Raw genomic sequence first — 27,694 nt, 5'->3', positions numbered from 1 at the left:
CACGCATAGGAGAATTCTAAGCTAACTTTTTTTCACTTGGAAATATGCATGAATTCACTCTCAACACATCAAAGTGTAAAGTTCTAAAGATCTGAACTTGCATATTGTTAAAACAAAATGTTTATTGATGTTTTGTTTCTTATTTTTGTTTTGTATACATACATGCATACATACATAGGCCTACATGCATGCATGCATGCATACATACATACATACATACAACACACATACACACATACACATGGGCGGATCCAGGAAATATTTTTAGGGGGGGGGGAGCAAAAAAGAAGGGCACATTGACTCGTCAAAAGGGCACCTTACTACAAGTTTTGATATTTACAATTAATATGAATTCCTACAGTTCTACGTCATAATATACTAGCAATAATGAAGTAAATTGGCGTCACTTTCGTTAGAACCTCAATGGGGCCCCATTGAGACTCAATAACACAGACACATATCTGCAAGCTTGCGCATGTACACGAAAATCTTGATTTCATTTATCTACAATATAATTATTGTTTACTTAAAAAAAAAAAAATTCTACAAACAAAAAGGGCACTTGGACATTTTGAGGGCACTTGAACAATTTTTGGGGGGGACGCGTCCCCCTGGTCCCCCCCCCCTTGGATCCGCCCATGATACATACGTATTTATGTCATTAATGATTTTTTTTTATGATTAGACGTACGTATTTTGGTGTAATTAGTTCAGCATCCTAAAAGAAACACGTCACGACACTATATACACATGTATATATAAATACTTTGCATGGACATGGTATTCCTTTTTGTAACCGATACATATGGCTTCTTTAATTTCGTTTGGAACTTAATTCCTTCTCAATTGGAAAACAAAACACCACTAGAGCACATCGATTTATTAATCATGGATTTCAAACATTATAGTAACTTGACACGGGTGTAGGATGGTGCCAAAAAGTGTGTGGGTGTGGGGAGTGGGGGGGGGGGGCACACACATTGATATATAAATACATGTGTAAATATATTTTTTAAAAACCATCGCTGCTGCTATAAAGTGTGTGTGTGTGGGGGGGGGGGGGGGCACACATGCCCCCTTGCCCCTCCCGCTTCCTACGCCAGTGCCTCACATATATAGTCTTAGAGAGGAAGGGGTATTTTATATGCACCATCCCATAGACAGGATAGCATATACACGGCCTATGATATACCAGTCGTGGTGCACTGGATGGAACGAGAAATAGCCCAATGGGCCCCACCAACGGACATTAGACATGATTAGTGTCAATAACTTTAATTATAGTTAATCAATTGTTTTTAAATTATTATTATTATATTTAACTAGGCATAAGCACGCAAGTGGCAACTTGTTCAAGTTTAAGGTTTGTGTTTTAATTTTTAATATTTATTTATTTATTATTTCTAATATTTATTTTTCAAAAATTATTTTTAATTTTATTTTCATTTTAGTGCAACCAAGGGAAATAACTCTAATCAATAAATGTGTACGAAACCGTGGCTTTGTCTACAAAATGGCTGATGATGGGGAAATTGACATCGAAGGGGAATTTGATTTTAAGTTGGAGTAAGTTCATTTCATATATATATTAGATGCTTTTTTTCTATATAACACATAGTTCTGTTGGTATCAGTATCACAAAAAAATGGTTTACTTAACATTTGATTTAACGCGTCTGGGAGAACATATGATGGGTCTTTTAGTCTGGGTGTTCTCTCTCCTCACTGACACACTGTGTCTGACAGTCACAGTGTCGGTGATATCGACGTGGTGTCACAGTTATATGTAGGGGTGCAACAATGCAGTCAAAACCATATTGCGATATAAGAAACCGTATTGGGCAAAATATCAACCCGGTCCACCCACCCCCCTTCATTCATTCCATATATAAACCCCATAAATTCTAATAAAAAAAAATCCCTCTTTACATTGAAGAGGGTGGGGGGAGGAACCGGGCGGATATTTTCCGTAAATTTCATAGTATGAAAAAGGCGTTTCCTGTGGGACGGACTATAAATCCTCAGTATAGAACATAATAGAGTCAAACCAAAAGTTTATAAAAATGTGCACGGACCACTGGGAACAGCTAAATTATCTATTGCTATTTTATCTCTAAAGGAATGCAGGTATGACAAATATTTTGAAAAGTCACTAGCCACAGGGCTAGTGGGTTTGTGAAAACCACTAGCCCACCAAGATAAAGCACTAGCCCAAATTCCTAAACAATTATAACTGGATTTTTATATAATTTGTGTAACATTAGTATTTATACATTTACGAGTATAACAAACACTTAAATCATGTTGTAACTTTCAGTTTTTTGTCATGTCATACATTTGGTCTTTTGTCAAGTGTGATCCATTATCATTGTCCCATTTTCACTTTTGCCCTCCCCCTGGGGAAAAATAATTGAGCAAACTCATGGTTGGTATCTAAACCCACTATCAAAATAATTAAATTTAAATGAGGGTACGACAGTGTGACACACGGTAATAGATGGTTAGGTGTATTTGGTAGTGGGTTATACATTTACTAAATGTTTTAGCGCCTACTATTTATGTCGCCAGGAACAGTGATGCCAATTGCTCAAATACAAGGCATCATCCCCTGTCAGACTGATATCAAAAGAATATAACGGTGACATCTAATCCGTTGTTTAAATGATGAACCAAAAAGGTATTATCTTGTGTCAGCAGCTGTGACACCTCAAATTTCGAAATATTATTCCCTGCAGTGGTAGAAATAAGATAAAACATTCACTTGTTCACAGGACCAGTATAACACAAAATCCATTTGTCCGCCAATATTTCCACTTCTTCATCTATACTGAACAAAAAAAGAAACTTCCGATTTGTACATATAGTATTTGTTGTGTTAAAGAATTCATTGTGTAATGAAATTATATAGGTAATATTAGCCTTGAGATGTATTATCAAGATTCATGAATTTTATCGATTATTTTTACACTGTTAATCGTCGACAACGTGAAATTCAATTTGCACGTGCATGCATGGTTCGACATGTTCCGTGTAGTATTCGGTCAATTTGTTTTACTTGTCTTACTGACATTGTTGTCAAGTGAACGAAAATGCTTCAAAAATTGTATGCCAAGAATACCCAATAATTTACGCGAACGGGCAGAAGACGTTGCAAGGCATGTTGGGAGTTCTAGTCGAGCGATACGAAATCTTTGCGTAAGATTTCGAACGACAGGAAGCACCAACGGCTTGCCACGTCGTGGACGTCCGCGTGTTACAATGCGTGGTTAAGACCGCTATATCATGAACACGCATTTGCGCAATCGATTCCAAACTGCCACTGCTACTGCTGCTAACACACCTGGGCTTCATAATAACCGAATCAGTGGGCAAACTGTTCGTAATCGTCTGCGGGATAACGGTTTACATGCACGATGTCCTTACGTCGGATGCGTTTCAACGCAACGTCATCATCTAAATCGTCTTAATTGGGTACGTGTACACACTCATTGGATACGGCGACGCTGGAATACCGTGTTTTTTTTCGGATGAATCCAGATTTTCTTTACAACGTGGTGATGGCAGGGTGCGCGTCTACCATAGGAGAAATGAACGCTGTGCTGACTGTTGTGTTCTTGAACGAGATCGTTTCGGGGGTGGGGGTTGTGTCATGGTCTGGGCAGCCATTGCCCATGGTTATCGTTCACCACTAGTCATCATTGATGGCAATTTAAATGCTCAACGTTACCCGCGATGACATTCTCGCTCATCACGTCATTCCTCTGTTCCATAACAACGCCAACATCTCGATTTTTCAGCATGATAATGCCACCTCTCATACAGCTAGAGACACTGTAAATTTTCTTAGGACAAATAACATTGATTTCATTGATGACTGGCCCACTAAAAGTCCTGATCTCAACCCCATCAAGCATGTCTGGGATAGTCTGGACAGACAAATGAGGCGTCGTCCCAACCCACCCACTAACGTCAACGAACTTCGTCAAACGCTCATTCAGGAATGGAACAATATTCCACAGGCAGAAATCAACACTTTAGTCAATTCTATGCGCCTGCGATGCACTGCAGTGGTCAATTCAAGAGGTGGTCATACCCGTTATTAAGTGGGGTTTTTTTTTTTTTAACCCCTACCACATTTGGTCAAAATTTCTCCCAGTTTCTGTTAACCTATGGCCATGATTTTTGCACCAAACGATGCATCATGGAACACTCTTTAAACACATATATAACAATTATTCCCCCGGTTTGTTTTCATCAAGTTATGTTCAAGCAAAATTAGCGGAAGTTTCTTATTTTGTTCAGTATATGTAGGGCAGGAGGTTGATGCAATTTTTAAACCAATTTGCTTATGGGCTTTAAATTTTCCTTCTGCATCAACCTCCTGCCCTACATATACTGAGGCCTACTCTTCACTTCAGATTGCATGTAATTTCATGATTCAGGTGATTGCAACAAATTGTAGAATTTTAACAGTTGAGATAGTTTCAGTTGTTAAACAAAAAGTCATAAAAACTTAGTCTTTTTGTTTAGGATTCAGTAAAAGCCAGTTAAATTGTTCTCGAGCTCATTCCTTCAAATTTCATTTTCAGCTGAAGGCCTGGAAATAATTGTTTGTTGGTGCTTGTCGAAATGACCTGTCATAAATAAAAATGTGCCTGTCACCAAATGTTAAAATAATGCAACTGCTGTCTTTTATTAATCATGTACTGTTACATATACTAGTATGTACAATTTTACATGATGTAGTGAATTTCCTCTAAACAGTAGCCTAAACCCATACATGTGCAAAATTGGGTCCAAATAATTTTGATGGGTATTCTGTTCACTATTAAATATGGAAAAAGTAATAAATCTGTCAAATAACAACTACAATCAAATGTGGATAAAATGATGCAGTTTATAAGTAATAAACCTGTCAAATAACAACTACAATCAAATGTGGATAAAATGATGCAATTTATAAGTAATAAACCTGTCAAATAACAACTACAATCAAATGTGGATAAAATGATGCAATTTATAAGTAATAAACCTGTCAAATAACAACTACAATCAAATGTGGATAAAATGATGCAATTTATAAGTAATAAACCTGTCAAATAACAACTACAATCAAATGTGGATAAAATGATGCAATTTATAAGTAATAAACCTGTCAAATAACAACTACAATCAAATGTGGATAAAATGATGCAATTTATAGGCACTTAGCTTGGCAGTGCATTTTCATCATGAAACAATTTGACGTTTTGTCGGACTTTTGACATGTTGCAATTTCATTTGAAAGTGAAATACAGTCCATGAAACCAAGATGAAGAATTTATTTTGTTAAATACACTTTAAAAACTTAACAACTAAAAAATAAAACTGCGGGAAAGGCCTACGAGATGTAAACGAATTCTAATCACATTCGCAACTCAAATAACTTTATAATAATAAAACTAGTGATAAATATAATGAATAAGGTGTACTTTACTTATTTCAAAATAAAAGTATCCATTTAATTTTGTTTGCTTAATTGACATTTGTGAAAAACGCAACATCAGCTGAAGTGAAGGTACCATAGAGTGACAACTAACCCGGAGACTCGTCCAAGGTAATATTCTGCCATAAATTATGACTGTTACCTGCGAGACCTGCAGTTTCAGAGGTACATTTTACATCAGTCTGGTTAAAATTAGCTCTACTGGTCTATCAGTAATACTTATTAACCAGTGGAGCTAATTTTAATTAGATGAATTTACATTAAATAAACACAATGGAACTAGACGAGTCATCCACTGTTCATTTTAGAAGGATAGGCCAAAATATTCATTTAATTTGAAAGGATGCGTTGGTTGCTGAATCATTCGCAATGCATAAGGCTTCCTCGGTTCTATTAATAGACATGGAAAACTCTTTCCCCAAGAAAATGCAAAGGCGTTCTGTAACACTTCAAGTATAAGCATGTACATGATATGGTAAAACAAAAAAACAAAAAAAATTAAATATGCATTTTAAAACATACTACATCGCACTGCTTCAACACAAAAATACTCTTAATATTAATTAAGTTTGTCTTTATCGAAGCTTGGCAAATGACACTTATTTAGACCTGTAGGAACGATTCATATATCTGGAATGGGAGATGGACACCTCTATGGTGAGGAGACAAGCTATATTTTTCTTTTATGTATATAGAACGGGCCTGTTACTTTCAGACTTATTCTGATAACAAATCAACAAGAAACCATGGGATCAGGTTTATCCAGCATTTTCACGGCTTTCTTAATCGCTTGTAAAAAAAATTTGTCATTAAAAATTATTTTTTAAATAACTTATTTCATAAAATTGACTGCAGAGATATATGTAAATATAATTTAATCTTAGATTAACAGATTTTCCTTTTATCAGATTACCGATGATGTAATCGGTAGTTCACAAAAGTAAAAAAGAAAACACTTTCGCATTTGTGGTTAACAAAACAATAAACTTTTTTTCTTTTTTAAATACGAATGGTATTGAGTATAATTTGTCTATCAAATAAATTATTTATGTCAGCCGAGACATTCCGAGTGGAGAATTTCGAACGCAATTGCAACTCCAAGGTATTCCGAATATTCACGAGCTAAAACTATTATATTATCAAGACCATGTTTATTTAACTCTCAAATCACAATATTTGTATAACTTTTGCAATGAGACACCGCTGATTTCGTGGGTTTTTTTTAAAAGTACAACAGTTGCCAAAATTTTTGATACTGTTTGTTTATTTTGTTTTATTTTACTTGTCTGCCGGATAACCACTAAGATAAATTATGCTTGTCCGAGTAAATTTTCACTTCCCGGGACAGACAGACATGGCTTATTTCGAACGCTGCCCTGAGTTATAATTTCGAAAGTTTATTGCATATATTACTAGTTTTGTGTTGATGTTGGTCAGGATGAACCCATTTTAAGTGACTAAATGTTTTTGCATATCAAAGTTTGATTTTAATTGATGTTTGAATACTGAAATTTCTGTAACATTTCATTACAATATATCGTCATCCCATTGGTCCAGACGTAGTAATGGGAGTTTGTTCATTTCTCAATGAACATAAAAATTACTTCATCAGGGAATGTCATATTTAATGACGTCATTTTATATGGGCAAGTTGTCTTTTTGGGCATGATTGTTTATAGACCAAAAATAATTCAAGGTAAAGGTTAAAAGTTTTAGTGTTATTAGCAAGTATGATTCAAATTTAATTATAAGTATTGTCTGTTATTTCTTTTATGTTCATCTGGGTATGAAAAGAAAAAATCACCTTCAAACTTATGTGAGAACGGCTTAGCCAATTCACACAGTTTGCAGATGATTTTTTTTCCATACCTTGATGAACGTAAAAGAAATAAGAGACAATCCTTAATTGTACAGTGCCACATTGTCTCTTTTTTTATGTTGACAGAGTGGAAGATGGGTTTTACGATGCTAATGAGCTGCCGTCAGCCAGTGCCAATCTGCTACCAGAGTACACCAATCCTCCGTGGATGCTTGAGCAGGTTTGTGTTTTGAAAACTATAGACACAAAACTACAAGGGTGCTATGAGAATGAACAAAATATGATGGATCTTGAATCGCTGTTTTTGAAGAATGTTTTATTTATGCATACTTTATTTAAATAATAATTTGGACAAATTAAGTACAATTCGGTAAACCCTTACTTTTTTCTCACCTTAGTATGACCCTTTTCTTGGAACATTCAATTATGTTTTGTTGCAAGACAGTATTAATAAAATCAATGTGCTTAGTGGAGCATGCCGTTAAACAAAACAAACTTTAACTATATGTATTCATATTTCGTAGCTCTTATACTTTTACACAAGAAATTAATTAAGAAATTTAGGGTATTGAGAACTGTTAACTGTTTATGTATATTGCACTAAAAATGTAGTCTCGACTTAACATGAGTGTTTATTTCAGGGATGGACACTTGATATGGATGAGAAGTCAAAGGCAACAATTGAGAGAATGCTGTTGGAAGAACAGTATCCTTATGTAAAACTCACTTGTGTATTGAATTTTTAATAACTTGGTTTTTGTTATTTCTGTAAAACAAAGGAAAAACATTTTAAAACAATTGTCTTTAGGTTATACACTCCCATTCAGTTTTGCAAAGCAGATACCATCAATAGAAATTATGTGAAAATATCATGGAGAAGAATAAATGATAGCTTGAGCCATTTTTATAATGATAGGTTGTCTACACAAATGTTAAGTTACTACCACCCTATATATAAATAATGCAAATAAAATTAAGGGGGGAGGAGCGGAAGGGACCAAAAAGGTTACTTAACTTGTTGATATTTATTAATTAAACTTTACTCTGTAAGTCATACAGATGCTTTTTTTTTAATTGTCTAGTCCATATATATTCGCTTGATGGCTGTTATTGTATTTGATATTTTTGCAGGCTGATAATGTTTACAAAATCATGATCCAGTTGTGTGCATGTTTTCAGCATTGTTAAATGATTTTAAATAGAAATGCGACAATCCTTAACCCTTTTCTCAGACAGTACCTGAACACACGAACCAGCAAGTCTAAGCTTTCGCCACTGGTCTCCCCCTGCGCTAGTCCTGTGAAAGCCAAGTCAGCCAGCAAGAAACCACGGCCCTGGACTGAGGATGAAAAGAAACTCTTCCTCAAGGGATTGGTTTGTCACTTTAAATTCTACAGTGCAAATTAAAAAAAAAAAAATTCATATGACGTAAACTCTTACTTTGAAATCAACTTCTTAAAAGTTAGAAGATTTGTTTTAGACGTAAATATGTGTAGAAAAAATAGGTCACTATTAAGTGTGATTGCTGTTCGATATTTAGCTGTTATTGGCTTCCAATATTAGTGACATGTTACCCTTATTTTATCCATTCAGATTATTTTCCTTTCAGAGTTCGAAATAAAAAAATTGTTACCTTTGGCAATTTGGAAAGGTTTTTGCCATAGACAAAATGCTCCCTGTGGCAATTTTATGCTTGCCCACAGCAATTTTTAACCACTGGCTTTTGCAACAAATAAACACAAAATTAAAAAAAAGAAAAATATATTCCTTCAACTGACAGCAGTAATGTTTGTCAGGGGGAAAAAAGCTCATTAGTAAAGCCTCTGACCAATGCAATTCATATCACAACTACGGCAACTGCCATCAGTGCTATCGTTAAGTTCGGTCCTGGCCCTTTGATGTCTGGGTCAGATTCATCTGGTCTGATTTATGCTTCCTAACAGTGTTAAATTTTAACTTTTGATGCAGTGTGATACACATTTGTATGTTATTTAAAGCTCTGTGGTTTTAGTTTAGCTGTTGAATTTGTATGGTGTTTACACAGTTGTGGTTTGCATGGTATTATTGTCTATTTGTTTAGGACATGCATGGGAGAAGCTGGACTCGTATCTCTGAACTGATTCCATCAAGGACAAACCTGCAAGTGAAGAACTATGCTCAGCAGTATTTTAAGAACTTGGTTAGTTTTATCCTCTCTTTAACGGAAGATAGTTGCATATTGTTTATTATTATCCATCTGGTTAAAAATATTTTGGAACATATCAAAGCGATATGTCCCACTAGAATGCCAAGTGGAACGTAATACTTTTGACGTCACATGATGATGTCATAAATTGGCGTACTACAACCCTACAGGAACATCGACGAAACGAGATGTGTGATATAACTTAAGATCGATTATGGGTAATAAATAGGACAATAAACTCGCTACCATTTTGTATCATGTTTATGTCCCTCGTGAAATAATTTTCATTGTCACTCGCTAAAGTTCGTGACAATTGTAAATTATTTCACTAGGGACTTAAACATGATACGAAATGAAAGCTTGTTTAATATCCTATAAATATGTGGTTTCCAGGTTATTGTAGTGTGAAAGTTGTTGTCTTTAAAAGTGACTAAATGCATGATATTTAGGCCTGTGAGAGTTAAAAATGTGCATAAACCAGTTACGGCTAATGCAAAAACAAATTCAGGTCGCCCATTTCATTTCGCTTAACGTGTCATGAATTACGAGTGAAATGATGGTTCTTGAACTTTTCATGTTATGAATTATGCATGAAATTATGGTTCTTGAACTTTTCATGTCATGAATTATGCATGAAATTATGGTTCTTGATCTTTTCATGTCATGAATTATGCATGAAATGATGGTTCTTGAACTTTTCATGTCATGAATTATGTGTGAAATGATGGTTCTTGAACTTTTCAGAGCCTAACCACTTAAAATATGAATTGTAACTTGGATTTTGTCTCATTTGTTTCAATTGATAAAAACTTCATTTGTAAATGTGTCCTTCACTAGATTACAGTAAGATATTTTACCTTCTGTTAACTGGTACAATGCATGTGTTTTTGCAGGCAAAGAAAGCTGAATGTAACGAGTCGTCTTCGTATGGACCTCAGACAGTTCATCCTCGATTCTTATCACTGGCAGAAGCGTTGGCATCAGTTACCACAGCTCGACCAACAGTTGCCCCCAGCAACAAGACACAGACAAAGTGTACACCGGTGAAACAGTATAAACGGAAGAAAAAAGCCAAAATTGTGCCTGATAATAACATGTTAATAGGCAGTGCTTTAAGTAAAGATGTAGAAGACAGAAGTTGGCCAAAAAGTGATATGGACTTCATGCCTAAACTGACTGGAATTGACACAATCTTGGCAAGTAGCGAAATCTTGGATGGCAGTTCCAGTTTCGAGGATCTAAATGCCATTCCATTCAATGGGGTGGTGGGAAACTATGAGGTCATTGAAACTGAACAGCTAGACCGAGTACACAGCAGTATTTTCAACATTAACAACAAGTTGGATGATGAAAAGTTAATGTCGTCTGGTGATTCGGGTATTTCCGACGCTCCTCGTGAACTGCAGGAATGTGACAGTGATGTGGATGTGGACATCGACATTGAAAATGACGATGGCACGGATAATCTTATTTTACAGAGCAGGTCCGCCTCTCCAAGCTCGGTGTATGAAACTCTGCTGAAGGCCGCCAATGTTCCAATAGTGTCGGTGGTGGTGAAACAAGAGACAGAAAGCAATCACAGTGACATTTGTTCTGAATCTAGCATACAGTCTCCCATGTGCGAAGTTGAAGTTGATACCAAAGATGATGTAAAGCGTGAAGACAATCATGATTCCGATGTGGACAACAATACGAGTCTATTAAAATCAGAACCAAGATCAGGACTGGATGCTTGTGAAGCCCATTCTCCCGACTCGGATTCCACTGGTGTGCCAAATAATGAAGAAAATGTTGTTGGTAAGTGGGGTCCTTTCAGGTGCCTAATTCACTAAACTCTCGCAAAGAGGATGCTTTGTTGTCTAGCAGAGCCTAAGAGAGCTTTGTGAATTAGGCCCCAGATGTTTACACTTCATATAACTATGTTGATAGGCTGTTAATCTGTGTTCCCCATTTCAAATTCAGTATAAATTCTCAGAATTTAAAGGAATTCTTGACACTGGAGTCTTAATCAGTTTACTATCCATATGGTCAGGTTTTGATGCATAGATATTCTTTCAATTGTCCTATTGTTACAGGTCTTGCAGGTTATTTACATACACATGCATTCATTTTGTTTTTTAGGTCATGTCATTTTGACCAATTGTAATGTAACAGGATGACAGGGTTCTTTACCAGATCATTATAATTAATAAATAAAAGATCAAACAAACACAATTTAAAAGGTAACAAAAATAATAGATATTTATTTACAAATGACAAGTAAAAAAAAGAAGCATGTTATACATGATACACAAGATAGAACTAAAGTTGTATCTTTATTTCCCAAAAATTATGTTACTCACTTAAACCCCGAATGTTCTCGAAAGTTAATCCGACTTTTAAAAATATGCCCAATATCCACAAATAACCAAAGAATTGAAAACTTGGAAGAAGAACCGAAAAACCAAAGAAGAACCGAAACCTTGAATAGAACCCCAAGTGTTCTGAAACACTTCTTTGCATAGAGAATGTTGGTAACTACCATCAGTACTCGGAACTCCAACGTTACATATGCCAGTTATGACGTACACAGCTAAGTTGGAGGCCGCCAACAAATTTGTAACACACTGTTGCCTGACGGAGGCTTCCCCCAAACTCTGAACTATACACATTGTTATTATTATTTACAAATAGGAGGTGATTAATTTTAAGCTTCCCTATCACATTAACAAAACATATTTACAGATCTATTTGAATTATATGTATGTATATATACATGTATACTCTCTAAACACTGTATCAATATAAGTGAATTGATTGTATGAAATACTTCTGTAGAGAACTGCACTGCATTTGTGTTTGTGCTGAGGTACATAATTACTGGTGTGTTCTTCCACAGTGAATGGGATCACCCTAAGTTCAGGTGAAGTGATAGAGTTTCCTATTCCAATGATAGAAAAATATCTCATTTATAACGAGATTACAGAGGAAGAGCAGAAGGTTCATTCCCAGTTCTTTGACGGTCGCCCATCGAAAACACCCGACAGATACCTCAAGATTAGAAACCACATACTTGAATGCTGGTAAGATTCTAATTCACAACAGTGTAAAGATAGATTCTAAAATAATATGTAGAATAATAATAAAAATATATCTTTGTCCACCAATACATTAATTTATGAAAACGTTTTAAAGTTCATTTTCAGGAGAAAAGAATTAATTTGAAAAATATATTTTTGACTATATAAAATAAACGAATATTTGTGTAATGCAAGGGTGCTAGAATTAAATTTTTTTAACTTGCATGGGACTAGTATATTTCAAAATTGAGTGGCCATGATTGAAAATTTACTTGCTTATCTTGCTACCTAGTATACAATAGCAGTCAGGACTTCTAGATTATTGTAGCCCAACTCCCATGGCTAGTGGTATTCAATGATGGGCTAGTGAATAAATACTATAACCTTGCCCGACGGCTAGTGAATTTTTTTGTCTATTTTGTGTTAATATGAATATCCTGCACACACACACACACCCACACACAGATTTTTAAGGTATATCTATCTCTTTAGATGACATATCCGATTATTCCTAATAGTAAAATTGGATTTACATAATGTAGGGCTAGTGAATTTTTAATAGTGGCTAGTAAATTTTTAAAATCACTGATCCCATGGCTAGTGGATTTTTATCGAAATTCTAGAAGCTCTGGCAGTGTTTGACACCTTTGTTAGATTGAGAAGCTAGATGGCTTACACTACTGATTAAGGAATAAATAGTCTTAGCTTACACAATTGTATACATTTAAATACTGCAATGTCCATCAAAATTAGAGAAAGCAGCAGAAAGGAAGTTGGTAAAATACCAAATATGTTTTTTCGTTTCTTTGATTTAATTTGCATTGTAATATATATTTTTAGGAATAAATGCAAGCCTAATTTTCTGAACAAGACGTCCGTAAGAAGTGGTTTGAAGAATTGCGGTGATGTAAACTGTATTGGAAGAATACATGCCTATCTGGAATGTATTGGAGCTATTAACATTGGATGTGGTATGAAAGTAACACTTTGTTGTAATTTTTATTTAAAATACAACATGGTGGGATATCAAAACAGGAGCAGTTGATTGTGAACACATAATACTGGAAATTTGTTACAGTTTGTGCTGTTTTATTTTATTTATTTATTAAAATATTAGATATTGTGATTTTTAGTGTATAATGAAAGTGATCCACATATTTCTGGAAATCATCCGGTTATAGATATTTTTCTGACACATCTTTTGACAATAGGTTTGTGAAAGAATATAAGACTCCATGATAGAAAAAGTACCCCCGAGGTGGTCGATATTTTTATCACCGAAGGTGTATTTTTTCTATCCCACATAACCACATATGATGGAGTCTTTTTTTCTCTCATTCATTTGTTAACTAGACCATTATTTTACTCGAACAGACAGAGATGGCTGAAAAAATAAACTCTTATATTTAACCATTTTATCATAATTAAACCACACTATCATATTTGCCATGTTTGTTTCATGTGTTAAATAAAATTTAACTAACAAATTAACAAGATTAACAAGGTTTTATAAGGAAGGTTTTAATAACAAAATCTTAATTTAAAACTCTTGTCTGATGTCCTCACATCACCATCTCACATTAATATGATGTCATATATTACCAATAGCGTTATGTTAAATGCAAGTGTGTTATATCCCATGTGAGATAGAAATTTCTTACATAGCTTTCTTTCGTGGGCTAGCTCTGTCCTATATACGTGATGATCAGAGAAAAATCTATCTTAAATAGGAGGTGTTACAAAAATTAATTCAGTTCTATTTGTTATTTTTAGTTTAATATCTGAAATGCAAAATGCACACTATTTCAGTTGTATTGCACATAGATTTTGTTGACAGTAATGTTCATACAGCTGTGTTTCCAGAAATGGATATATAGAGATTATTATACGAGTTTGTATTGCACATAGATTTTGTTGACAGTAATGTTCATACAGCTGTGTTTCCAGAAATGGATATATAGAGATTATTATACGAGTTTGTATTGCACATAGATTTTGTTGACAGTAATGTTCATACAGCTGTGTTTCCAGAAATGGATATATAGAGATTATTATACGAGTTTGTATTGCACATAGATTTTGTTGACAGTAATGTTCATACAGCTGTGTTTCCAGAAATGGATATATAGAGATTATTATACGAGTTTGTGTTGTACTGAAGTTATGAAACAATTGTCAGGATTATTGTATTAACCGCGCTCTCGCTCGGGTAATACATGAATCCTGCCATGTTTTGTATAATCAGTACGATTCACACGCGAGTAATAATTTCTGTATTATCCACATTATTTAAGCTATTAATTTCATGAATAACAAGCTAGAGCCATCACAAAATGTTTCAAATGTAACTAAAACGAGACGACGAAACGACATCATTTTGATAAACGTTTACAATGGGGAAGCCGCATTACGCTATCATGTCACTTCGCAAAATTATATCATTCGTTGTGCACGTGAAATCATTATGACACACGTGGGTCATACTGATTATATTTCCCTGAATATCTTGAACTATGTGGATAATAAATATCTTATTTCAGAGCAAGCTGCCTACAACAACACTGGGAAGGGAACCAGCTGTACTGGGAAAACAAAGACATACATTAAAGATGATTTCTCAACCGTTTTCACTGAGAAATTCGAAACCATAGTGAGTTTATAATGCAACTGTTGAGGCCTGTATTCCTTTCCATGCTAAACGCATGTTCTCATATACGATTTACTGGTTTTAGGACAGTTGTTAGTTTCTGTGTAATACATACAAGACAACTAATGTTCCTCATGCATTCATGAGTGAATGAACATTGAGCTGTGGTTAAAACAAATTCATCTATTTTTTCTTATAACTAAAATGTCTGACATGAAGGGAATTTGATTTCAGAGATATAGCACTGGTCTGATGTGCCCTGTGTTTCTGGTTCAAGCTTCCTCAGTGGAAGTAGTGGGTTCGTTTGCATTCCAATATATATAGGGAATAACTGATTACTGTCTTAAAGGAGGGGACAATTAAGGCATTTGGCCTGGTATACATATTCAACGATATATAATGCACATTATTGCTTAATATCAACAAGTATAATTGTATAGTTAATTAATAAAACGGTTAAATTTGACAGCTATTATATATAACGGGTGCAACCATTTTGTACCATCCCAGTGAATACGCCCTCTGGCGAACTGGTGGTTACGTAATACCTAACATGTCATGTCAGGAATTAGTCTTCGAACTGAAGAAACAAAACATACCTGATTTTTGTGGATGCATCGCAATGTTCTGTAATAATAGCTATTGCAGTAAGCCAGCAACAATTATATATTATTTTTCAATACAAAATAAACCACCATTGTCAAAGTGTTGAAATAACTGTAGTTTTCTACATAAATTAACCAATGTACTGAAATAATAATCGGAGTGTTTTCTTGGTTAATTGGTCTTTTTTTTTCCGTGGCCGGTACCTGTGTTTCCTGATTGGCAGGTGTATATTTAGACGGTCCCCAGACACTTTGTCTAGACACACTAAAAAGACGTGCCTCTTTTATTAAGATCACAGGGTATTGTATGATAACTGCACAGATACCCCTCCATTATCAGCTGTCCTGCTTTATTACTGTAAGTAATTCTAATAATATGCATTTTTTCTTTGGTTTTTAAAAATAAAGAAAAATATTTCAACTCATTTTCGTTCTATTGATGCAAATTGAAATATATTTAGTTAAATAGTTTATTATACTATCAAGTCATTTATGTTGTTTTACAAGTCAGGTTGATGAAAGCGAAGCACCTTGTCATAAATTAGAGCGTTTGTTTACGCTGTGCATAGAGGAGATGGACGGAGCTGACGTCACTTCGCCCCAAGCTATACAACCAGACGTCACAAAAAACTAAACAAAATGGCTGACCCCAGTTAGCAGGATTAATCATGTTTTTTTATCAACTCTAAAATTATGCGTTTTTCATTCGTTAAAGTATCAGTATGTGTTGGTTGTCTGGGTATGCATCTTTCCAACACATAAGGCTCTTATTTGAGTTGACCCTACCTTTAAGATATCGGCTTTATCCTGCAAAGGTTAGAATGGCAAATGCAGCAGGGCTCTGCAAGCTGCATTCACCATTGGACCTGAGCAGGACAAAGCCGATATCTTAAGACAGTACGGTATTTGACCAGAAATAAGCCCAGGGGGCCAAGACAACTCATTGTGAGCTTGGCATGGGGTGGGCTTATTCCCAGACAAGGGGCCAGTTTTGTTGAAAATTTTTTTAATAATAATAATTAAAATAAATAACAATATTTAAATGAACTAGGAAGAAAACAAAAAACGTTCAGTAGCACATCTATTAATTAGTGTTCCATTTGTTATTAATAAATAATAATTGTTTATTAATTAAATTGGTTTTTTTTTTACTAGTATCTAATTATCAGAAACACACCTTCTATGTTACAATTACTTACCAGTGCTGTTTATTTACATCCAAAATTTAATGCTGAGAAGACTTAAAACAACAGCAATTAACAACAAACTCAATAGCCTATACACACATTTCTGACACAGGCAGCTAGCTTACACTACAAAGAATTGTCAATCTAAGGTCATTGTTCTTAGCCAATCAGAATAAGGTATTTGCTTAATTAGCATTAACTGCGGACCCAGTGTGGTGGTAAAAATAGACACTGGTTTTTAGTTCATACTTGGGCTTGGATACTTCAGAGAAATACTGCAGGCATGAAATTGAAAACAATGTTACACACTGTTATTGTTAGACTGCTAAATCTCACTGGTGGTAAAATATTGTGTTACATTTGTGTTTAATTATCTGCAGGAGGTATGACCTTTTAAATGAACTTTGAGCAAACTTGCAATTTCAAGTTATTTATAAGGTGACGAAGTTGGGGGTGGGCTTATTTACGAATGAGGGCCTAATTTCTTAAATGCTATCAAAACGGAGGTGGGCTTATTCAAAGACATGGGCTTATTTCCGGTCAAATACGGTAATCAGTTATTTGTTTTATCCTGCAATCCTACAGGAATAGTCCAAAAAGCATTATTTATTCCTTTTTTTGTGTATGCAAACAGAGTATCATCAACCTAGCTAGGCATTTCCTGTATGTCGTTATACAAGATACATGACATCATTTTTTATAAGATGCTAGCTACATTCTGCAACATTCAAAAAGCATTTCTAAACTCTTAATTCATCAATAAATATACACGTTTTGTATTGTTATCGCAAAACTAAAAGTTATTTGCATTTACTGTGCTTAAAATAAAATATTTAAAGAGTGTATTGAAAATCTAGTTTGAAATACTCGAGTCGAGATGGGCTTATGTCACGTGACCTATATTTTTGGTCAGTGACAGAAAATATAGAGATTTATCTAGTCATCATATCTTGCCAATGTATATAGTGATTGTGGGATAAATGATGTTACTTATTTGTCAAGAATTATTCTGTTTGCTGCAATTGCAGGGTAGAACTATTAAGGAGGTGTAGCCTTTGGCAGTAATTGGTGTTTTCTTATCTAACTTTCATATTGAAGTCATTTTCTACTTTTGACAGAAAAATAACTGTTCAGTTTTGTATTCACTAAATCATAAATGTCTTTTTAGCGACCACGAAAAAGAAGAATTAGAGATCAGTTTGGTGAATGGGTTGATGAAAAAGAACTGGAAGGCAAAACTATTGAGGTTTGTAGCTTATTGTGATAACTTATCTTTTCACTTGTTATAACACACAATCAGATTTAGTATTCAGCGCGAGTTAATTGCAGCCAATGGTTGTCAGAGACACTGCTGTCTGCAGTGATGAGAATATCTTATGCAGAATTACGCCAGTTTTATGTTACTCAAGGTTGATCTTGTGAATCGTCTAAATCAATTGATAAATTTGTTTTGAGGGAGGGGAGGTATATCCTGAATTCTGACATGGTTATCGACACAAACTCATAAACATACTTTTAGCATTTGGGGGTGGGGTGGGGGGGGTTGATATTTATTTACTGTGTATCATGGATGAAGTAAATAATAATAATTTGATGACTGAAAAAGCTGGAATTGAAAGTTCCATATGGTGGTTCTTGCGCATAGTGTGAAATGTTGAGCTGTGACTTATTAAATCCAAGGGCGGGGATTAGCTCAGTCAGGCGAGCGCTCGCTTGAGGTGCTTGCGTCACAGGATTAAACCACCTCTGTGGATAAATTTAAATGATTGGATTTTTCTTGTTCCAACCAGTGTGCCACAACTGGTCAACGGCCTTGGTATGTGATTTCCTATCTGAGGGAAAGTGCATATCAAAGATCCCTTGCAGCATTAAGAAAAATGTAGCCGGTTTCCTCTGATAACTATGTGTCAAAAATGTGTCACCAATTTTTTTACATCCTGATGATTAATAAAACAGTGTCCTCTAGTGGTGTTGTTAAAAAAAAATCATATTAGATCCAAACTAAGGTCTCACTACACAGATGTCATCTGCCATTGAAACCCATGTTAAACTGCCCAACTTCAAGCGAAGATTGCCCATAGAACGGGTTCACGTTGGCACAAACAACATACACCATTGCGAACATACATTATATAAGCATTTATTTTCACTCCAAAATTGAGAACATTTCCGTCTCAGTTTTTTGCTATATGACCGCATCTGGCTGTAGTACCGGTCCGAACAGGTGGTTCATTAACCGATTCACTCCGGCTGTCACTTGCGCTATATACCCATGTCCCAAAAGGTCGATGCACAATATTACAAATAACATGGGCAAAATACAGCCAGAAGGCTTACCATTAAACATACATATTGTTTTAATTCTTCACCATTTCCTAGAAGTGAATATGTGAACCATAACATGTGTCACAATTAGGAACTATAGTGGACCGTGATGAATGAACTCTCACCCGGAAGTGATCTGTGTAGTGAGACCTAAGACTGGCAAGATCTGAGTACTTCCGAAGTCAATAACATTCAAAGGGAAGTAATTCTTGGCAAAAAGAAAGAACTAACTGCTGTAAACAAAACTGTTACACTCTTTCTGGTTTTCAAAGTTTGTAAACGAAATGTAAGATATTGGCAGAATACAGTTTCTAAAGATATTAATTCCATAGCTTTATCTTTTTAACTAATATTTTCTAATAGTACAATCTTATTATTTCAGCACAAGACAAATGTAAATGGAGAGACAAGGACGAAATTAAGCCGAAACATAAAACTCGCATATGATCCATTCAAACTGTTGCCATGTCTGCCTTTCACTGAAGATTCGCCAGTAAGTTTTGTGACAAATAATTTTTAAAAAATCTCCCATATTTATGAAATGTTTCATTAGTACAATTTTTTTTTTTTTTTGGTCAGACCTCATTATTCAAGGGGTGCAATCACTCTTCTCTCCCTCCCTCTCCCTCCCCTCCCCCCCCCCGAATCTAGTTTAAGAAAATTAATTTTTAGCACCCCTTAGCATGTGAAATTATACTGTATCAGTATGGTAATATTCTAAATGACTTCCCATAGTCTAATTAGGAGAGCATTAAATTACTCTCCTCAAATATTTTTTCAGGCAACATTATCAATGTTAATTTTGTTTAAGAGTTTATTGTTGAAGGATGGGGAGATTGTTTGTTACCTATAAAATGTATACAACTGTTGGGTATTAAATGCTGCAAACCCAACTTGTTCATGTTCTATTGATGGTTGATTGATTAAAAGCATTTTGCAGGGCAAAGTTATTTATTAAAACATATTTTATTGCTTTTTAAAACAACAAATGGATTAGACACAAGTTATATAACTTACTTGGCCTTCGCCATAAAACCTAGTTATATAGCCAAAGTTATATATGCGATGGTGATGATTTTAGATGAATATTAACTAGCTTTGACTGGATTTTTCTTGGATTGCCAGGCCCCATTCAGTGTTGCCATGTTTAACACAGCCCTGGCGGTGATGGACACCCATGCTCATATTTCCAAGACGGAGGTGATTGGTCTTTTGGGTGGAGATTACCATGACGACACCCATCAGCTGACGATTGCTATGGCAGTTCCCTGCAACAGTCTCAGTACAGGCATGCAGTGTGAAATGGACCCAGGTACGTGTATAATGCAGGAAATATGTGCATCGAAATAAGCATTGTGTCTGGTAACTCATTTACAGGTTACCACAAAATATGAAAGTTAGAATTGAATTCCTTTTATCACCCCTGCGTGTGCTGTAACCTCACCGTGGTGCAGGGGTGTAACATTCTCTTTGAGAATGGCCAGTGCAGCACAAAATTGAAGTTTTGAGTAAAATTCAGTATCCGTAAAATTCTGTGATATTTGTGTTTTTGCACAGTTACACTGTTTTTGTTTAAGTCTTGAATTTTTATATTGATGTTGATCATCACTTTATTTATTTGCATTACCATAGTTTGACACCCAATAGCCGATGTATTTTTCGTGCTGGGGTGTCGTTAAACATTCATTCATTCATTTATTCATTCATTCATTCCTTTTATCAGTACAAATAACGAAATCTGGAAGTAAATAGTTATCTAGTCGGCACTGCTTAAACGCGGATTGCTTTGCAATTGCCAAGTGCACACAAACATTGGTGCAATTTTGTATGAGAAGACGAAATCTGGAAGTAAATTCATCTAGTGGACGCTGCTTAAATGCGGAATGACTATTATTGCTTGCAATTGCACATCGATGCAATTCCTTACCAGAAAATTAAATGCGGAAGTCCAGAATGCATTGCCTGGTTTACATTCGGAAATCAAACTATTGTTGTTGAAATTTTTGTCAAGAACGATAACCGTTATCGACTTTTCTTACATGTGGTAACCTCCCGGTAACCTGAACGACCGTTCTCGACTTATTTCGATGCCTGTAAATACGGGATCGCATGGACACCATTACAAAATGATAAAGGAATCTGGTGTTGAACTAACACTCTCTACCTGCTTGTTTTTAATAAAAACTGTCTACCAGTTTTGTCAGTTGATTTATTTTCCAAACACTTGAGATCCATAAGCATAGCTAAGTCTTTAATTTGGGAACTGAAAGCAGTGATAGAGTTGTTTGAAATTGATTCAAAAAATACACGACCTATAACAATTATTTCTTATATTTTACACCTATGGGAGTAAAAAAAAATAGATATTTAGATAATAATAGATGAAGGTGTTTAAGCATTGTAAATACATATAGTTACAAGCATGTCGGTAAGAAAGAGGCATTGTAAATTCAGCCCATACCCTTTTGTGGGTGTTAAAAATACATACATTTGTTGTTTTGTTTCCAGTTTCCCAGACCCAGGCGAGTGAGAAGATAACGCAGGCTGGTCTGATGACTGTGGGTTGGTATCACTCTCACCCGACCTTCGCACCCAATCCCTCGGTGAGGGATGTCGAAACACAGCTCAAGTTTCAGGTACACTGTTATTTCAGGTGGAACTGTTATTTTGTTAATATTATGAAGGGTGCTGTATTTAGCGTAAAAAGAGTGGGATGGTAGTTTAAAAAGCTGTTATTTTGTTAATATTATGAAGGGTGCTGTATTTAGCGTAAAAAGAGTGGGATGGTAGTTTAAAAAGCTGTTATTTTGTTAATATTGTGAAGGGTGCTGTATTTAGCGTAAAAAGGGTGGGATGGTAGTTTAAAAAGCTGTTATTTTGTTAATATTGTGAAGGGTGCTGTATTTAGCGTAAAGAGGGTGGGATGGTAGTTTAAAAAGCTGTTATTTTGTTAATATTGTGAAGGGTGCTGTATTTAGCGTAAAAAGGGTGGGATGGTAGTTTGAAAAGCTGTTATTTTGTTAATATTGTGAAGGGTGCTGTATTTAGCGTAAAGAGGGTGGGATGGTAGTTTAAAAAGCTGTTATTTTGTTAATATTGTGAAGGGTGCTGTATTTAGCGTAAAGAGGGTGGGATGGTAGTTTAAAAAGCTGTTATTTTGTTAATATTGTGAAGGGTGCTGTATTTAGCGTAAAGAGGGTGGGATGGTAGTTTAAAAAGCTGTTATTTTGTTAATATTGTGAAGGGTGCTGTATTTAGCGTAAAGAGGGTGGGATGGTAGTTTAAAAAGCTGTTATTTTGTTAATATTGTGAAGGGTGCTGTATTTAGCGTAAAGAGGGTGGGATGGTAGTTTAAAAAGCTGTTATTTTGTTAATATTGTGAAGGGTGCTGTATTTAGCGTAAAGAGGGTGGGATGGTAGTTTAAAAAGCTGTTATTTTGTTAATATTGTGAAGGGTGCTGTATTTAGCGTAAAGAGGGTGGGATGGTAGTTTAAAAAGCTGTTATTTTGTTAATATTGTGAAGGGTGCTGTATTTAGCGTAAAGAGGGTGGGATGGTAGTTTAAAAAGCTGTTATTTTGTTAATATTGTGAAGGGTGCTGTATTTAGCGTAAAGAGGGTGGGATGGTAGTTTAAAAAGCTGTTATTTTGTTAATATTATGAAGGGTGCTGTATTTAGCGTAAATAGGGTGGGATGGTAGTTTAAAAAGCTGTTATTTTGTTAATATTATGAAGGGTGCTGTATTTAGCGTAAAAAGGGTGGGATTTAGCGTAGTTTAAAAAGCTGTTATTTTGTTAATATTATGAAGGGTGCTGTATTTAGCGTAAAAAGGGTGGGATGGTAGTTTAAAAAGCTGTTATTTTGTTAATATTATGAAGGGTGCTGTATTTAGCGTAAAAAGGGTGGGATGGTAGTTATGAAGGGTGCTGTATTTAGCGTAAAAAGGGTGGGATGGTAGTTTAAAAAGCTGGGTTTTTTTAATATTATGAAGGGTGCTGTATTTAGCGTAAAAAGGGTGGGATGGTAGTTTAAAAAGCTGTTATTTTGTTAATATTATGAAGGGTGCTGTATTTAGCGTAAAAAGGGTGGGATGGTAGTTTAAAAAGCTGTTATTTTGTTAATATTATGAAGGGTGCTGTATTTAGCGTAAAAAGGGTGGGATGGTAGTTTAAAAAGCTGTTATTTTGTTAATATTATGAAGGGTGCTGTATTTAGCGTAAAAAGGGTGGGATGGTAGTTTAAAAAGCTGTTATTTTGTTAATATTATGAAGGGTGCTGTATTTAGCGTAAAAAGGGTGGGATGGTAGTTTAAAAAGCTGTTATTTTGTTAATATTATGAAGGGTGCTGTATTTAGCCTACAAAGAATGGGATGGTAGTTTAAAAAGCTGTTATTTTGTTAATATTATGAAGGGTGCTGTATTTAGCGTAAAAAGGGTGGGATGGTAGTTTAAAAAGCTGTTATTTTGTTAATATTATGAAGGGTGCTGTATTTAGCGTTTGGTAGTTATGAAGCGTATTTAGCGTAAAAAGGGTGGGATGGTAGTTTAAAAAGCTGTTATTTTGTTAATATTATGAAGGGTGCTGTATTTAGCGTAAAAAGGGTGGGATGGTAGTTTAAAAAGCTGTTATTTTGTTAATATTATGAAGGGTGCTGTATTTAGCGTAAAAAGGGTGGGATGGTAGTTTAAAAAGCTGTTATTTTGTTAATATTATGAAGGGTGCTGTATTTAGCGTAAAAAGGGTGGGATGGTAGTTTAAAAAGCTGTTATTTTGTTAATATTATGAAGGGTGCTGTATTTAGCGTAAAAAGGGTGGGATGGTAGTTTAAAAAGCTGTTATTTTGTTAATATTATGAAGGGTGCTGTATTTAGCGTAAAAAGGGTGGGATGGTAGTTTAAAAAGCTGTTATTTTGTTAATATTGAAGGGTGCTGTATTTAGCCTACAAAGGGTGGGATGGTAGTTTAAAAGCTGTTATTTTGTTAGTGAAGGGTGCTGTATTTAGCGTAAAAAGGGTGGGATGGTAGTTTAAAAAGCTGTTATTTTGTTAATATTGTGAAGGGTGCTGTATTTAGCGTAAAAAGGGTGGGATGGTAGTTTAAAAAGCTGTTATTTTGTTAATATTGTGAAGGGTGCTGTATTTAGCGTAAAAAGGGTGGGATGGTAGTTTAAAAAGCTGTTATTTTGTTAATATTGTGAAGGGTGCTGTATTTAGCGTAAAAAGGGTGGGATGGTAGTTTAAAAAGCTGTTATTTTGTTAATATTATGAAGGGTGCTGTATTATTTTGTTAATATTATGAAGGGTGCTGTATTTAGCGTAAAAAGGGTGGGATGGTAGTTTAAAAAGCTGTTATTTTGTTAATATTATGAAGGGTGCTGTATTTAGCGTAAAAAGGGTGGGATGGTAGTTTAAAAAGCTGTTATTTTGTTAATATTATGAAGGGTGCTGTATTTAGCGTAAAAAGGGTGGGATGGTAGTTTAAAAAGCTGTTATTTTGTTAATATTATGAAGGGTGCTGTATTTAGCGTAAAAAGGGTGGGATGGTAGTTTAAAAAGCTGTTATTTTGTTAATATTATGAAGGGTGCTGTATTTAGCGTAAAAAGGGTGGGATGGTAGTTTAAAAAGCTGTTATTTTGTTAATATTATGAAGGGGGCTGTATTTAGCGTAAAAAGGGTGGGATGGTAGTTTAAAAAGCTGTTATTTTGTTAATATTATGAAGGGGGCTGTATTTAGCCTACAAAGAGTGGGATGGTAGTTTAAAAAGAACCAAAGCACTGTAATATTTAGCGTCTTCTACTAAATAAAAAGATCACTTTAAAAGGAATACAGAGGTGAGGGTTGTAAGGAGGGAGAAGTACACTAGGTACGGCCATGAACAAGTAGAACTGTTATTTTTATATTTTGAATGTGAACATAAGTGGTAAAGCACTCGACTGATGCGTGATTGATTTAGGTTCAGTCGCCATCAGTGGGCCCATTGGGCTATTTTTCATTCCAACCATTCCTCCATGATAATATGTACTTTCCTGTCTGTAGGATGGTGCATGTAAATGATTCCTTGCTGCTAATTGAAAAAGAGTAGCCTGATAGTGATTTTTTTTTTTTTTCTCTCATTATCCGAGTGGTCCTTAATCAGATGTCAGATGACATGTAATCATAAATAAAAATGTGTTGTTGAATAAAACATTTCTTTCTTTCTTGTACACATGTTGAACAAGTCTGTTCTGAATTTGGGCACAAATCAAACTGTGATCTTGTTAATATAAAATAAGTGGGACTGTTATCTTTTTTGTTGTGAATTTGTATACAAGTTGAACTCTTTTTTTTATTGTACAAGAAATGAAGACACAGTCTTAAAATATTTTACCAACTAATTTTCATTTCATTCTCTTTGGAGTTAAAACAAATTGGAATTAGATGGAAAAAATAATCAGACCATTTTCCTTCTTTTACTTTATGTATTAATGTAAGCAGTACGTTAAAAGCTGACATTTTGTTTACAATGTGTCAACTGTCTCGCTTGTTACAGGATTGGTTTGCAAAAGGAGGCAGCCATTTTGTTGGAATAATCATCAGTCCTTACAGCCGCAGCAATCGTGATTTCATGTCGGAGATTCAGTGTCTTACCATGAGTAGAAACATCAGCGCCGAGACCAGTCACCGTGAGTACACTGGCGCTTTCTAGGTTGTTACACACTTGGAGAAACATTACGAGTGCATTATCATAAAACAAGATCCATAATTCACTATTTTTCTATTTATTTGTGTTAAATAACTACAAATTAATCAGTCCCACACATAATAGTTGCATAATTTATAAAACAATGTTAAAATTCTAATGTATTCAAACTTAGCATAAACAGTTATTCATCACCAAAAATAATGGTATACAGAACGTAAATGCTATAATTGTGATGTTGCTTATTAAATAATGTTAGTTTTTCAATAAACTTAATGTCTACGAGTAAATGAAATTATTTGGTTGTAATTTTGTATGGGTATATAATTCGAGCTATAATCTTTACATATTTCATATCTTCTTTTAAAATCATATCTTTCATTATTTTAATCCTTAAACCTTGTTTATTTACTTTTTTGACCAGATATTCCATACAAGTTTGACTACAGTGTGATCTACAAGAATAACGATGAAAATGAATTCTTGATGCCCGCCAAAGAACTTGCAGAAAAATACTCTGCCTCCCAGAACCGAGTCTCTCTTTGTGAGCAGTTCGGCTCATCTTTTGGCATCACATGTCTTGATAAGGTAAACATAAAAGAAAATTCTTTTACGTAATATAATTTGAATGACACAAATGATAACATTCCATATTATGGCATGTTATCAATTGTTTCATACAAATTAAAATAACTAAGTTTTAAAACTATTTTAAAATTATGTCAAAAATATCAAATATTTTTGCAACAAGTGAATTGCATTGTTAACTTTCTTTTTGGATGTTGTAGGTGAAAATATTTCTTTGGTGTAGGTGGAGTGGTGGTCATAATTTTTTGCACTTTTTGTTTGGCAAAGTTCAAAATTAAATTTTTGTATTTCGTGCATAATGTTTTAGTCAGTTATCAGCTAACACTCCTCTCATTTAGCTTCTTTTTTTTCTTTTTTTTAATTAAAGTATAAAAATCCTAATTCTTAAATAGTGTGTTTATTAAATTAATTTGATTTAATGATATCCATTAATAAAATAAAATTGTTGAACATAGTAATCACTTACATCCATTTGCATTTTTTACAGATGATACATTCTGTATGAATTGCTTTTTTTTTTTTGCAGATGCTACATTCTATACGACAACGTTTATTTCCACAAGATGAACCTGCTGATGAGGATTACTCTTACCAAGACTACGTTTTACAGCTCGTGAAGGAAATCTTTATGAACACATTCTCTAACTGCTACCAGTACGAAGACGAGCTTGTGGAAATGGAAATCGTCAACGACTGCGACATCGTTGTAGAAACAGACGTGTTAATAGACAACTGTGTTGGTCTAAATGAAGTCTCCATTCCTGACGTTTGACACGCACTCAAACTGCTAAAACAGATTTTTACAATATGGTGCTACAATTGGATGGTCATAAATTTCCCCTTGCCTTCAGTGTTAAAAGAATCACATTGATGGCAGCAATAATTTCGTGTTTTTGAAAGTTACATTTTTGTGAATTTGCCAAATTCAGAGATTTACTAACAAGACAAATGTATTAACGGTGACATTCATGGCTTTAATTGTTTTTACATTTTGAAGATCACAACAAAATGTAATAAAGTGTTTTTTGCAGTATAAAAATCCAACATGAGATGGGTCACTGATGTTTTTTAAGAAATTAAGGCATGTTGTAAAACAATAAAGCCTTTGACACTG

At 34.7% G+C, this 27,694-nt stretch overlaps 1 protein-coding gene across 1 annotated transcript; it reads left to right on the top strand.

The window, feature by feature from the left end:
• Window positions 1–1,498: 1,498 nt before the first annotated feature.
• On the top strand, window positions 1,499–27,694 carry LOC121375545 (histone H2A deubiquitinase MYSM1-like). Its single transcript, XM_041503047.1, has 16 exons — window positions 1,499–1,566; window positions 7,430–7,523; window positions 7,945–8,009; window positions 8,536–8,677; window positions 9,384–9,482; window positions 10,382–11,285; window positions 12,367–12,550; window positions 13,388–13,518; window positions 15,088–15,197; window positions 18,155–18,232; window positions 19,694–19,804; window positions 20,437–20,623; window positions 21,820–21,947; window positions 25,843–25,975; window positions 26,417–26,580; window positions 27,107–27,694. Exons 1-16 carry the CDS (start codon window positions 1,514–1,516, stop codon window positions 27,350–27,352), a joined length of 2,829 nt encoding a protein of 942 aa, XP_041358981.1. The 5' UTR covers window positions 1,499–1,513; the 3' UTR covers window positions 27,353–27,694.

The sequence above is a fragment of the Gigantopelta aegis genome, chromosome 6 (assembly GCF_016097555.1).
Source record: "Gigantopelta aegis isolate Gae_Host chromosome 6, Gae_host_genome, whole genome shotgun sequence".
NCBI lineage: Eukaryota > Metazoa > Mollusca > Gastropoda > Neomphalida > Peltospiridae > Gigantopelta > Gigantopelta aegis.
This window is presented reverse-complemented; position numbering and strand designations above follow the sequence as displayed.

What these genes read in the sequence shown, in the direction of transcription:
- LOC121375545 (XM_041503047.1), top strand. Translation starts at nt 1,514, where the DNA reads ATGGCTGATGATGGGGAAATTGACATCGAAGGGGAATTTGATTTTAAG. An exon ending in CTCCGTGGATGCTTGAGCAG is followed by an intron (nt 7,524 to 7,944) that starts GTTTGTGTTTTG and finishes TGTTTATTTCAG; the next exon opens with GGATGGACACTTGATATGGA. An exon ending in AACTCTTCCTCAAGGGATTG is followed by an intron (nt 8,678 to 9,383) that starts GTTTGTCACTTT and finishes CTATTTGTTTAG; the next exon opens with GACATGCATGGGAGAAGCTG.